General features: G+C 30.4%; 1 protein-coding gene across 1 annotated transcript in view; it reads right to left on the bottom strand.

Annotated features, from left to right (window-relative positions):
* LOC105136400 (periodic tryptophan protein 2 homolog) overlaps positions 1-6439 on the bottom strand; it is a 19213-nt gene extending 12774 nt beyond the window's left edge. The window contains exon 1 of the mRNA XM_011041712.1: positions 5055-6439. Within this exon, the coding sequence (XP_011040014.1) occupies positions 5055-6266 (1212 nt within the window). The 5' untranslated portion in view covers positions 6267-6439. The remainder of the gene's footprint in view (positions 1-5054) is intronic.
* Positions 6440-15585: the final 9146 nt, after the last annotated feature.

Genomic DNA, 15585 nt, shown 5'->3' with positions numbered 1-15585 from the left:
TATCAAAAGCTGTTGCAGCTTTAGATAGTGCATGTAGACCGAATACATGATTTGGAGGTTTCACGTACACGCTTAAATGATGTCTTGCCAATAGCACTATGTTTGGAACTGTTGTAAGTAAATTGCACCACAAATGCAGCATCCCATTGTTTAGGCTTGTCTCCACAAATGCTACGAATTAGATTGCTCAAAGTTCTGTATAGAGACTTTGTTTGGCTATCAATTTGTGGATGAACAATACTACTAAACTTCGGGGGTGTTTAAGACAGTGGTAGTAGTTATTTTTTAAAGTGTCGCTTGAAAATATATCAAAATAATGTTTTTTTCTTTTTAAAAATTCATTTTTGACATCACCACATCAAAAAAATTCAAAAACACAAAAATAAAATAATTTGAAGAAAAAAATAGAAACAATTAAAACTCCGGTTAAAACGCAAGGCTAAACACCCGCTTTAAAAAGAAATTAAATATCTCACAAAGTAAGACAAAAGTGACTTAGGAACCTAGTACCTCTACCAGACATGATGAATTTTAGAACACCACGCAACCTCATTATCTCCATGAAAAATAGCTTAGCCACATTAATCGCATCCGTAGTCTTCTTACAATGTATAAAGCGTGTCATCTTTGAATATCTATTCACAAAAACATAACTCATTCCTCGTTGATCTCCATGAAAAATAGCTTAGCCACATTAATCGCATCCATAGTCTTCTTACAATGTATAAAGCATGTCATCTTTGAATATCTATTCATAAAAACATAATTCATTCCTCGTTGGCAACTCGCCTACTCAATGCATTAGCTACTTTGTTCTAAACTTCAGCTTTGTGCTTCAGACTAAAACTGGACTTCCAAAGGAATGTAATCCACTTGGCCATGATACTCATACCGACATTTTTCTAACTATTTAGAGACTTTAAGACTTCATGATCTAAATGTAAGACAAAATCTCTATTAATCAAATAATGCTCCTAAATTTTCAAAGCCCTTACCACAATATAGAGTTCTTTATCATAGGTACTTTAAGCGAGTTTCATTTAACTTCTCACTGAAAAAGGCTAAAGGATGTTTCTCCTAGGAAAGAACTCCTCCAATACCCACTCCACAAACATCACATTCAACCTCAAACAACTTATCAAAGTTGATTAAAGCAAGCAATGGAGCATTGCATAACCTCTCTTTTATTAAGGCAAAACTCTTTTCTTCTTCCTCACCCCTCTTAAACATTCGGTGATTGGTGCCACAATACTATTGAAATTAAAAAAAAAATCTCATAAAAAAATAGTCAAGCTATGAAAACTCTGCACATCACTAACTGTCTAAGGCAGGGGCCAATCACGAATTTCCCTCACTTTCTCATCAACTTCAACTCTATCGGCTCCCACTACAAAACCCAAGAATAACAGCTTACTGGTCATGAAGCTACACTTTTTCAGATTCACATACAACTAGATTTTAGCAACACCTCTAGAACACTCCTTAAGTGCTCGATATGATTTGTTTTATTGTAATTGAACACAAGGATATCATCAAAATAAACCACAACAAATTTATTTATGAAAGGTCACAAAACCTAATTCATCAACCTCATGAATGTGCTTAGTGCATTTGTTAACCCAAATGATATGACTAACTACTCCTGCAATCCATCCTTTGTCTTGAAATCCATTTTCCACTGATCCTCTGGTCAAATCTGAATCTAATAGTACTCATTCTTTAAGTCAATCTTCAGAAAAATTGTTACACTACATAACTGATCTAGCATGTCATTCAATCATGGAATTGAAAACCTGTATCCCAGGGTGATTTTGCTGGTGGCGCGACTATAAACACATATATTCCAGCTACCATCCTTTTTTGGTGTCAGTAAAGTAGGAACAACACATACACTTAAGATGTCTTAAATCAACCATTTCTTCAGGAATTTTTCTATTTTCTCCCTTAAGATCTCCTTCTCTTTTGGGCTCATTCTATAACAAGAGGCAAATTCGAAAGATTAGCCCCTGGTATTAAGTCAATTTGATGTTGGATACCACATGTAAAAGGTAGCTCATCCGGTAGCTCATCTGGACTAAATTCTTGAAACTCCAACAATAAAGGCTTAATAGCTTCGAGGACCTCTACTGCCTTGTCAACTTCTTTAGACAATGAGAAGGGCTTCATAAATAAAGCATGTACTTCCTTCGTCTCCTTTAAATATATCTCAAATTCTGACAAAGATTCAACACAATTAATGTCTCTCCTCCAACTTTTTGAGCTTTTGGTTGGGAATTCTCCTTAAGAGACATCAAAGTAAAATTAATCACATATTTAACAAATCTACATATGTCTTCCCATCTCCCATGCCATGCCTTTACATCATACTGCCATGGCCTACCAGACAGCAAGTTACAAGCATTCATATTAACTACATCACAATAAACTCAATCCCTATATTTGCCAATGGAAAAGGAAACTTGACATCTTTCAGTTAATGTTACCTTTTGTACCTCTTTAATCCAACATATAGTGTAAGGTTCAGGATGTTTCTCAATATTCAAACCTAATTTAATAGTGATTTCCCTACCAATAATATTCTTACAACTATCACTATCAATAATAAAATAAAAAATTTGTTGGTTTATCGTGCACCTAGCACAAAAAAGCTTGTGTTGTAGTGTCTCATCATCAGTTTTTGGTGTGAATAGCAATCATCTCAAGACATAAGCTTGATCATCATTATCCTCATACTCACCCTCACCATTAGATTCATAATACTCCTCCGGATATAATTTTGTATCTTATCTACACTTTTCATCTCCACGTTCACAGGCCTCCTCTAAGGACATCCATTAGATCTATGCCCTTCAGGATTGCATCTATATCACTTTATTGGAGACAACTTGGCATGGAGATTATCTCTCTTCTAGTTATCCATGTTAGGAATTGCTAGAGTTGGCAATAGTTAGTTTGGATTGATTGTTTATATATGGCAGCTTACCCTTTTTAACAAGTGTAAGTCAAGGCTTTGCGGTCGTAACCCTCCTTTAATAATCAAATATCATATTGGTTTTATCATGCATCAACATCTTTACCCTTAAAACCATATTTCATGTATCAATAACATTCAGAAACATCTTAAGTCCAATTTTATCTCTAATGGCAGATTTCAGTCCCTCTACATATCTAGTAATTTGTTACCTGTCAATTTCATGCGCACTATTTCCCTCAGCTAGATGCAAAAAAATTGTTGTATATTAATGTATTAATGCATAGTCCAAAGCCTTGGGAAACACCTTTGATACTTGTGGATTAAGGGGAAAAAACCTACCTCTTAATAACTACTTCATCCATTCCCAATTCTCAATAGGTCTTCTACCCTCTCACCTCCTAATCTCCAATAGCCTATCCCACTAAACTAAGACCCCATGGTTCTATTCAAACCCTATAGTTTTTACCATTCTTGAGTCTAAAATTTCCATACTCTCATAAAGTCGATCACATTCAGCTAACCAATCAAGGGACTCCTTTACTTCTAAATCACTACCAAAAGAAGAAATCTCAACCTTTATACAATAGTCATGATCATACCTATTATTTTTAGTCACCTTACCTTGATCTTCTTCATCAGATGAATACCCATGTTCATATTGACCACGAGGATTTGCATGAATCGGTTCAATGATAGGCTGGTCGTAAGCATCATCCCTGGTGCGTGCCTCTTTTTTTTCTCAGTTCATATTTGTGTGCAACCTTAGTGCCTTAAGCCTAGTTGAAAGCTCAACAAATCTAGCATTGATGTCGCCAAATCCAGTTTGCATTCGCCCTTCTAAAGTTGTTATCACTACTAAATTGTGATCTAAGTTATCTCAAACAACCTGCATCCCTTGATCACCATCACGGAGATAGTTGCCACCAGCTACTCCATGATTTTCTTCACGGGTTGTCATTGATCCAGATGTTGACCTATTTTAATACCACCTAACGCAGCGTATAAGTCATTGATCCAGATGTTGACCTATTTTAATACCACCTAACGCAACGTATAAGGAAGATAAAACTAGGGTTCTCAAGCCCTAACATTACAGACCAAACTGTAGAGAAATCTAGAGAAAATTTTCTGGTATTTTATTAAATCTAAACAATAGTCTTGATCTCTATAAAATAAACAAGATATCTCAATTTATATTAGTCCTAAAATATTTTATAGGAAAAGATCCCTAATTACAACTTTCTTGACTAATAGAATTGATCTAGCATTAGAATTTCTAAATAATAAAATACTAATTAAATTAAAAATCCTAAGCTGAGCATGAAACAAATAATTAAAATCCAAAACTAATTAAGAAATCTAGGGTTCTCGAGCCCTAACATTATAGACCAAACTCTAGAGAAATCTAGAGAAAATTTTCTGGTATTTTATTAAATCTAAACAATAGTCTTGATCTCTATAAAATAAACAAGATATCTCAATTTATATTAGTCCTAAAATATTTTATAGGAAAAGATTCCTAATTACAACTTTCTTGACTAATAGAATTGATCTAGCATTAGAATTTCTAAATAATAAAATACTAATTAAATTAAAAATCCTAAGTTGAGCATGAAACAAATAATTAAAATCCAAAACTAACTAAGAAAATAATTAAAATAGAAAAACAATAATTTCATGCTTCAATCTGGTCCATAAACTCTTGGGATAATTATTCGACATCGCAAACAAACACACAATGTATGGATATACCATATAGATGATAAACAAAAATCCTAACATTTTTGCATATGCATTACAACACTTTTTCAATATACTTTTCAGAATATACATGGGTAATTGCATATCAACCAAATAAGTATAACATTTTTGCAACCAATCACAAGCTCGCACATGCACATAGCAACACATTTCTTTCATACAATCCATATATACAACAGCGAGCTCACCTAAATATCCTGCAAGAACCAACCTATTGTATCATGCAGACATTTTCATAACGCATTTTACCTAAGAAAAGCATGCTAAGTGAGTACAACTTCCCAAAAACATAAAACATCTCCATACGCTCATATTTTACCTTTACTTTGTTATCATCTGCACCAGTAGCCAGCAACTGTGAATCTGGAGAGTAAGTCAAGCAATTCACGTCAAAGTAATGCCCTTGTTGCTTCAACACATAACTCTCTGACCGCCATTCCCACACAAGCAACTGCCCCAACTTTGCACAACCAAATGTCAACCAATTCCCAATCTCATTGAAAACTGCAGCAGTTATCTTCTCCCTCGAAATCGACAACAGATGCATGCAAACAAAATCAGGCATTTGATATAACCCAAAAACACCATTAGAAAACCCCACCACCACCATATCAAGCCCCCTATGGTAATCACATGCAGTTAACTTCGCCGGTGATTGCATAAACCCATCTTTCCTTAATAGCTCCCACCTCTCCTTGTGTAAATACCCCTCTTCTCCCTCATCTTTCCCATCAAAATCCTTCCTTTTCTTAACATTACCCACGCGTCCACTATCCATATTTCCTTCCCCATCCCTCTCCGGCGTCCCCGGGAAGGCCGGCTCTGAAATCCCCCCATCATTTTCATCAAAATTACCGTCCTTATTACCACTATAACCCCAGCTAAAAAGATAACAATCACGCGTAATTGTATAAACCTTATTCGTATTTTTCTTATCATAACCAAAGAAACAGCCAACTACATTATCTCTATGTCCTAAAAACAAAAAGGGCTTATTCAAAATCCCGTCTTTCAATTTCTCAACACAAAAGAGGCGTGCCGATAAGTCCTTCGAGCCAACAAGCAAATACTTACAGTCTAAGCTCCAATCAATTGCTGTAACTGTATCCTCGCAATCAGCTATGGTCCTAACTAACTCGAAAGCGAAAAAATCTTTCTTGAACCCCGGAGAACGCCAGAGTTGGACCAATTTTCCCGCTGCAACCGCGATAAATTTACCATCGGGGCTGAATTTGACGGCATTCACTGTATTCTTGAAGTTAATGCGGTGGAGGATGACGCGGCGGGCGGTATTTATGAAGTGGCAGCGGTGGTTCTCGTCGACAGTAAGGAGGAAAGTTCCGTCGGGGGAGGCGGCAATACGGCGGATGTTGGAGGAGGATTGGACTGGGAGGGTTATGGTTTGGGATTTGATGAGGTCAGTGATGGAGACTCGGTTGCCGACTGGTGAGATTAGTTGGGTGTTTTGAGTAATTACAACGTTGCCTCCTCTGTAGGGAGCTCCAAGCAAGTTTTGGAATCTGTAATTCATCCTCTGCTCTGTTTGATATCTTCTCTATCTCAAGAAATTGAAATGGACGAAGGAAAGAGAGCAAGCAAGGTGAGTTTTTCCTCTGTAGGGTTTAGGGTTTAAACTGTGGTATGAAAAGAGTGTACAAACAAACGTCTTTTCCCTTGTTTTCCTTTTCTTTTGTTATTTTGCCGGAAAATAATATAAATAGGCTCCGTTAATTTAACACTGTGAACTAAGATCAAAGTACATAAGCAGTGGGCTTCAAGCCTCAATATTTGCCATCTACAACGACCCAATCTAAACTACATTGGCCCATTAAGCCCAAACCCCTCCAGCAAACTCTGGGCCATGGTACCTTTTCAGGCATAAGTCGAGAGGGATTGGGAAGAGCCGAAAAAGGAACGGAGTAAAGTGCAAGGACGAGGAGGAGAAAAGAGATGTGAGTTATTATAAAAAACCAACGTTCAAGATGAATGAGAATCCACCCATTCAAAATTAAAAATAAATAAATAAATTCGTGAAAAAAGATTGGAGAAATTACAAGGATGAGTGATTATTTGCTTCTCATCTACTATTCCTTTATCATTTTATATTGAGTTTAATTGGTTAAATCATGTTTTTAAAAATAATTAATTTTTAAAAAAAAATTAAAATTAATATTTTTTGGTATTTTTTTAATCATTTTGATATAATGACAAAAATATTATATTCATATATTTTTAAATAAAAATTACTTTAAAAAATAATATTTAGAACATCAAACATACTTTTTAAAAAGTAATAGTTACGATAATAATTATAGAGTGAGGGAACCTATCTATTTAATTAATGTCCCATTTATTTGCTGGAAAGTAGTTTTTTTGAAAAAGTAAATTCCAGTAAAGTAAATTCCGGGAAAGTGAATTATTTTCTGATGTTTGGTAGTGTAGTAAAAAATAAATTGAAAAATATTTTCCAGTATTTGGTTATGTTATAGAAAATAAACTGGAAAATAACTTATTACTATTTTATTTTTCTCAAGTTTATTAAAATAAAGAGGAATAAATCTTACAAATTAAAAATTTAAATAAGAATAAAATTGAAAAAAATATAATTTTATAAATTATCTCAAATAAAATAAATAATAATCAAAATAATAGATATCAAATCTAAAAAATATAAAAAATAAAAGATGAAGAAATTAAAATAATAATAATTAACATTTCATACATTATTTCAAATAAATAAGTAACAATCAAAAGAATAAAGACCAAATTTGATAGATAAAAAATTTCAATAAACAAATGATAAGAGAAAAGCAAATAACAATTATAAAAATGAGAACCAAAATTACTATAAAAATTAATTTTTAAGAGATGAAATTGAAAAAAAATATTCAAAACAAAATATATGTAGCAATTAAAAGTTTGAGGATCAAATTTGATATAATCAACAAATAATATGATATTTTTAAATTTTTTACAACTTCCAGAAAGTGTTTTCCTCCTAAATTTTCTAGAAAAACACTTTCCTGAAAATCAAGCCAAATTTTTCTTTGACTAAAAAATATTTTTCATTGACCAACTTTCCTAATGGAAAACAAATATAGAAAAATTTAAAAACTAGTTTCCCAAAAAGTGAATTTCAAGAAACAAACATAGCCTAAAGTAATATCAACTTTATGAAATTTTCGTTGATTTATATTTTACTAGTATAATTATCCATACATTGGTACGGATAACCTTGTAAAATCTCTTTTTATACTTTATTATTATTTTTAAATAATATAAGTAAATGAAATCAAAATAAATTAGAGTTAATTTTATAGGTTTTTAATCTAAAATATATTTTTAGTATTTAAAATCGTGTGATTTTTCATTTTTATTTTTAAACATATTTTATGAGTATATTTTATTTTTAAAAATTAAAAATAAACATGCAATTTATTTCTTACATCACATAAAAATCTAATTAGAAATTCAATACTTTAAAAAAAAAAAAAAGAGGCAGGAACTGGAATGGAGTGCGCAATCTATGATAGAAGGATGTTTAGTTTTAGTTAATGAATACATAATATTGATTAAAAATCTCGTTAATCTCTACTTAATTGGTAGTTCAATTTTTTTTATTTATTTTGCATTGACATAATTTTGAACACTAATTTCCATTATATGAAATGTAATTATAGTTTTACATAGGGAAATGATAAGCTCAAGTGGTGAGTTACTTAATGTGACTATGCCCCTTCAAAAGAATAAGGAGTTCAATTTTATAGACATGTTGAAAAACTATGTTCAATTTTGAAAGGAAGCGTAATTAATCAAAAATTAATATAAATTAAAAGGTATTGAATTATTAATCGCTAAATCCTTATTATTTAAACTATTTTTCTTGTAAATGTTAACCTATCAGTAAAATGCTGATTTTTTAAAGAAAAAAATCGGTATTATATCTTTACATTTAAGATTTATTGCATGTTATATAATTGTTTAAAAATATTATTTTTCAAAAAAAGTTTTCTAAAAGATTTTGGTAATTAATCATTATTATTGTAAGGTACAATGAATAATCAATATTTTTTTTTTATAAAAATGATTATATTTTTCGTGATATTTTTTAATCGTCGAGGTAATTTGATTTTGAGTAAAAAACTACCAAAGTAAAAAAATAGGAAAACTAAAAATATGCATATCGTGAAAATCTTTCTTTCTCTCTCTCTCACCTTCTCTCCTCTCTCAACATCTATTATCTCAGCATTGGATTATAATTAAGTTAACTGAAGATTAGGGAACTTTCCATACCAGCATCGAACTCCATGGACTGAAATGAATTCATATTTTAAAAAAATTGTTTAATTTTTTTAACAAAACATAATTTACTAAATTCACTTTTTATATAAGAGTGGGATTATCATACAATGAGTTTTAATCTTTATAAAAGAATTTTACAATTAAAACAATGGTTTCCACCATCAACTTCAAAAAAAAAAAAAAAGTCTTCCTATTTTCTCTTAAAATTCAAAGTTTAGTCATGTTTAACAAAAACATAATTATTAATAAACTAAAAGGTATGAGTAAAATATTGTTCACCAATACAACATTATAGATCATCTCATATTTTATGGTGGATTAAGATAATGATTTTTTTATTTTATCTTTTTGTGTTTTGGTTTTTGTTTTTTCAATTGATAGTATTTTTATATGTAGTTCCTTGAAGTATGAAGATTTTGAGAAGATTTTTGGACTTGATTGTGGGTCAATTTAATAAGATATGATTTTAGTTTATAACATTCAGATATAACAAAAAAGTTAAGGATAAAATTAAGATACAAAGAAAAAACATATATAATAGCCTATCTCAAATTCACTTGAAAAAGTTGTACTTAGTCATATTTTGCGATGAATTTCTTTTAGATTTTATAGTTTTGGATTTTTTGCATTGATATAAAACTTTGTTTATTCAAGTTAAAGTTTCTAAGTTTGATAAAGAAAAGAAAAGAAATTAATTTAAAATGAAAAAGAAAAAAAAAGTTATTAGTTGTTCACACTCTTACAATAAAAAGAAAGAGCTATTCTTAGCGTCAATAATTTTTATATGACAAGAGAATTTTCATTGAAGTTTTTTTTATTCTTGATGTTATTAAAAAAAATAAATTGAGGTTGACAAATAATTGTTTTTTAGTTTAATTTCATATTTTAGACAAATTTAGGGGTGTTTTGGGTTTGATAAATTGATTTATTGATATTCTAAAGATGTTTATTATGTGTTTTAGGTTAACATAAATTAAAAATTATTTTTTAGGTTAAGAAACCCTTGCATGATTTTTTAATCACCTCTATGATGGTCAAAACCTAAAAAAACAAGTAATGTATTATGTCTCATAGTTGGCAACACATTATCATTTACAAAATAAAATAAAATAATAACATGTTGTTTATAGTTGGCAACACATTATCATTTACAAAAAAAAAAAAATAATAACATGTTGTTTGGTACTTAAACTAATAAATTAATTTAAAAAAAAGCTAAAAACATTTATTTGGGCTTGCAAGCCCATGCCCCTATAATGTTTTTAACAAGCCAAGCATACGAACTCGTTTGAGTCCAAGTGTCTAGTTTTTTTTTTTTATCTTTAATATTTTTCTAAATTTTATTTTAAATTCATTAAAAATATATATAGGATGTTCAATTTTAATTGAAGTTCATAAAAAAAAGTTAATTAAAATATTTTTGGGATATTATTTCCTAAAATATATTTCATTTTTACTTGGTTTTTTAATGAGACCATAACATTTGTTTTATAATATTAGCAACCACTCCTTTAGTATAATCCTTCATGATATTTTATTTTTTTTAAATTATTCAATCATTTTTATGTGCACATCTATTTTTATTATTATATAATTAAAAAAATTGGTTAAAAAATTATTAAATCTAATCAAGTTTATGACTTATATAACTAGGTTATCAAGTTAATATATGTCAATCCAAAACATTAACATCTAAAAAAAATAATAAAAATTTTAAAGCAATGATATATTAAAAAACAATTAGCATCAAACAAGTTTGATGAAGTAAGTCATGTTTAGATTACATGGTTGAACAAATTACATTAGACCATCTTCCAACACGGTTCCAACCATATTTGTAAATGTTTTTTCTTTTAGGCCATGCTTATTTTTTGGAAAGTAGTTTTCAGGAAATCACTTTCTAACTTTCCTGTATTTGTTTACCATTAGGAAAGTTGGTCAACAGAAAATATTTTCTGGTCAACGAAATATACTTTTTTGTTTGCCATTAGGAAAGTTAGTCAACAAAAAATATTTTCTGGTCAACAAAATACACTTTCTAGTTAACGGAAAATACTTTCTAATCAAGAAAAAATACTTTTCAATCAAAGAAAAAATTGGCTTGGTTTTCAGGAAAGTGTTTTCCAGAAAATGTTGTGTTTATTTTCCGGAAAGTGATTTCAGAGAAATCATTTTCCAAACTTTCTTGTGTTTGTTTGCAGTTAGAAAAATTGATCAACGGGAAACATTTTCTAGTCAAAGGAAAATTTGGCTTATTTTTCAGAAAAGTGTTTTCCTGAACAATTTGGGCGGAAAACACTTTCCGGAAGTTGTGAAAAATTTAGAAATGTCATATTATTTGCTGATTATATCAAATTTGATCCTCAAACTTTTGATGGCTATATATATTTTATTTTGAATATTTATTTTTCAATTTTATTTCTTAAAATTTAATTTTTATATTAACTTTGGTTCTCATTTTTATAATTTTTATTTGCTTTTTCCCTATTATTTTTTTATTGAAATTTTTTATCTATCAAATTTGATCCTTATTTTTTTGATTGTTACTTATTTTATTTGAAATAATTTATGAAATGTTAATTATTATTATTATTATTTTAATTTCTTGATCTTTCATTTTTTTAGATTTGATCTCTATTATTTTGATTATTATTTATTTTATTTAAGATAATTTATAAATGTTTTTTTCAATTTCATTCTTATTCAACTTTTTAATTTGTAAGATTTGTTCCTTATTATTTTAATAAACTTGTGAAAAATAACACATTAATAATAAGTTATTTTTTAGTTTATTTTTTATAATATAACCAAATACTGAAAAGTATTTTCTAGTTCATTTTTCATAACACCGCTAAATATTAAAAAATAATTCACTTTTTAGGAATTCAATTTTCTTAAAATTTATTTTTCAAATAGAAACAACTTTTTTGTAAATAAACGGAGCCTAAATTTATTTTTCAAATAGAAACAACTTTTAAACGGAGACTACATGGGTTTAACGTGGTTTTGATAATGATTAATTTTTTGGCGCAGAAACGGCAGTCTCTGCTGCTTCTAGATTCTTGTCATTTCCACGGTTTCTGTTCAGTTTCCTAATCTATTTTCATCACCATCATTCCTGATGGATCTTATTTTTCAAACGATTTCTTACAGTAGTCTTAACCTTTTTTTTTTTTATTAGCATTATTATTTTCATAAAAAAGAAGAAGCAATTCCTGCTGTTGTCATTATGATTCTATAATAAAGATATAGGCAACCCTCTATGTTCTTGTTTAGTTTTTGCAAAATGATTGCTCTACATGGAAGTTTAAAAATGAAGGGCCCTCTCTGATCTCTATATTCATTGAAAAAAGAAAAAGAAAACGTTCAGAAATGAAGGCAAATTCTATCCACAGAATCATTACTCAGGAAACCTTTTCCTGCTTTTGAAATGAGAATGTACCATGAATATCATAGCCATCTTATAATGCAATGCAATCTAGTTCCTTGCCACAACCTGTATAATGCAGTTTTTCGTCCGTGTTTTTGTTTCTTCTTTTTCATCCGTATATATGGGTATGGATCTTTCATCAATTGTCCGGATAGAGTTCTTGAATTTGGAAACAGTCTGAATTGCGTGATTTCTTCTGTTTAATTTCTCTATTTTTTTTTTAAAATTGTAAGTATCTCCTTATTTTAGTTACATTAGCAATCTCTCTCCCATAAGATCTGTTAAGGCAGCATGGTATTGCCAAAGGTTTTCACAAACTAACATCCCAATCCCATCACCTGTGTTTAATTCGCCTTGTGTAGATCCTCAGCAACAAAACAGTTCCGTATTAAGGATTGATATTTTTTGATATATAATACTCAGCAGTTTTTGTTTTGTTTATGATGTTGTTACTAAATTGAATTATCATGTTTTTTTCGTTGTCAAATACAGCACAGGTTTCTGTTTTTGAAGAGTTCAATCTGTTTGATGACAGAGAGGTGGGCAGAGTGGCAGCTTCAGATGTTCGCAGACAAAGTGATATCCAACCTACGTCTCAATTGATGCTTCACTTTAGAAGATGAATATCTGGCTAATCCTGTCGAGGGGGACAACACTATGAACTCTTCAGCGAGTGGTTTTACGGCTACAAACAAACACCGCTGAAACTGATGGTATTATTACCATCAGCTTTGTCTACGAAAGACAATTCAATAAATGAAAGACAATTCCGTATCAGTTTTGTCTATGACTAAGAAAGCTACAAGTAATGCAACTAAAAATCTCATGGAGAGTTCGAACGTGGCTAAGGATGAATGCTGGCAGCAAGCTTATCACATGCAAGTCGGAAGGTGCTGGAAATGCAAAGGTAATAGTGTCGATGCCCGGTCAAATTGCAGAGGAGCTCCTTTCCGTCTCAATGAATATTTTTGAAACCACTGCGCGCGAGAGAGAAACTGAAAGGTTCCAAGAGTTCCTGCTGTGTTTGTATGGAAATGTTGATGATCATGTTGAGTCCGATATATTTGGGGCCCCCATATTTGGAGCACAGCACCATGAACTATTTTCATCTCAGGTGAATAGATTGATTTGGGTTCTTTATGTTCATATTAATTTGAAGAAAGAATTTCAATGTGAATTTTCAGTTGGTTTTCCATTGCTATCAAAAGGATTTGTTAAGGTTAAAACTGATACCCTGATTGTGATACATCATCATACAATACAAAACTTGAGTAGTTTAATCTTTCATGTCCAAATTTAGAGCCCTTTTATAGTGCAGGAGACAATGCTGCTTTATTCTACTCGCTTTGTTCTAACTAGTTATGTTCTTTATGAAGGATTTAAGTTCTTTCATCTGTTCTATAGAATTCTAAATTTACCTGGTGTAAAGTGAAAATCTACGTGCTAACTGTGAGCTAATATTTTGCTATTAATTATGCTTGATATGATTGCACGGGAAATTCTGTTCAGAAGTCTTTTAGTAATGTAGTGTTTAAAGTTGTGCCCTGCAATGGGTGCAATGCTAAAGACAGCTATCATTCAAGTGCGTCAGTGTCATTACAGGCTTCTGTCCTGCTTAGATTTTGCCTAGCTGTCCTTGAGCACAGAGAGTTTCAGTCTTAGTTGAGACTCTAGCGGAATCTCATTGGACTATAGAGGAGCTAGTTATTAAAGTTTATATCAGATGGTATCGTATCCTTCTACTTCATAACACTTGGTTCAAAGTTCTCGGAAAAAACATGAGGACCTGCTAGAAAAGGCATTGCATAATCGGAGCACAAACACTTTTTTGCAATCAAGAGGTTTTTCAAGCTTAAGCTTCAATGATTCTTGAGTTAGTATGCATCCCTCAACATTTGGTGCTCTATGTATTGTGTGTTAACATTGAAAAGTACCACGGGTAGTTTCCTTAGATGCTTTGGAAATTTGTGCTAAATTTAGTTAAACATGTAACATAATTTACACTCCCATCTTTGTATTATCCTTCGATGATAAGTGGATTTGAAAAGATTTACGTATTTTCTCTTGCAAAAAGAATTCCATTCAATATAATATTTGATTTCAATTAAGTAATGGCCCGTATCGAATTTATTAATTTATATTATTTTTAATATATTTTTGGCTTATATTATTTTATATTTAATTTTTATTAAATAAATAAGGATGATAAAGTTTGAACTCATTATCACTTGATTAATAAGGTTTTGATATTATATCCAAAAACCATCTCAACTTAATAGATAAAGTCTATTATGATAAAGTCTCAAGATATAATTTATATTATTTTTTAATACATTATCTCAAGTGAAAGCTTTTTGAGTTTGAAACTTGCATAAACTCATATTATTTTATCCTTATTTTTATCAAATAAATATAGATGATGAGATTCAAACTCATGATTGCTTGGTCATCAAGGCTTTAATACCAAATCAAAGAACTATCTTAATCTAATAGTTTAAACTATTAGGTAAAGTTTGAATATATAATTTATATTATTCTCTATCATGTCAAATAATCAATTCAACTAAAAAATTTGTTCTTTGGGCTTGAAATTTGCACAAGTTCATATTACATTGTGCTTGATTTTTATCAAATAAATAAGAGTGGTGAGATTTAAACTCGTGACCATATGGTTATCAAAGCTCTAATACTATATCAAAAAATTATCTTCATCTAATAGCTTAAGCTATTACTAAGATTTCAGAATATAATTTATATTATTTTCTAACACTAACACATGATATTCGATACAGGAGGTTGATCAGCTTCAATGTCGCATTCGTAGACAATTGAATTTTAGGGCTGCAATTGCATGCGAACATATGAGTTACAGGCTCATGAAATCAATAATTTATGTTTACCGGTTAGTTATGAAGACTTTGAGAGTTTTGTTCTACCTCACTTTTATCCAGGAGGTATTATTGGTAGTTGGCAGGCCAGAAGTTGTGCTCAGATTGCAACGTTGCAACTATAAGAGATCAAGATGCTTGAAATTATAAGTGAACATAAGCTATGTGTGTAGAAATCATTAGAATTTGTATTTTTTTACGAGCTTATATTACTACAAAAAAGAAAGAGC

The sequence above is a fragment of the Populus euphratica genome, unplaced genomic scaffold (assembly GCF_000495115.2).
Source record: "Populus euphratica unplaced genomic scaffold, PopEup_1.0 scaffold174.1, whole genome shotgun sequence".
NCBI classification, from domain to species: domain Eukaryota; kingdom Viridiplantae; phylum Streptophyta; class Magnoliopsida; order Malpighiales; family Salicaceae; genus Populus; species Populus euphratica.
This window is presented reverse-complemented; position numbering and strand designations above follow the sequence as displayed.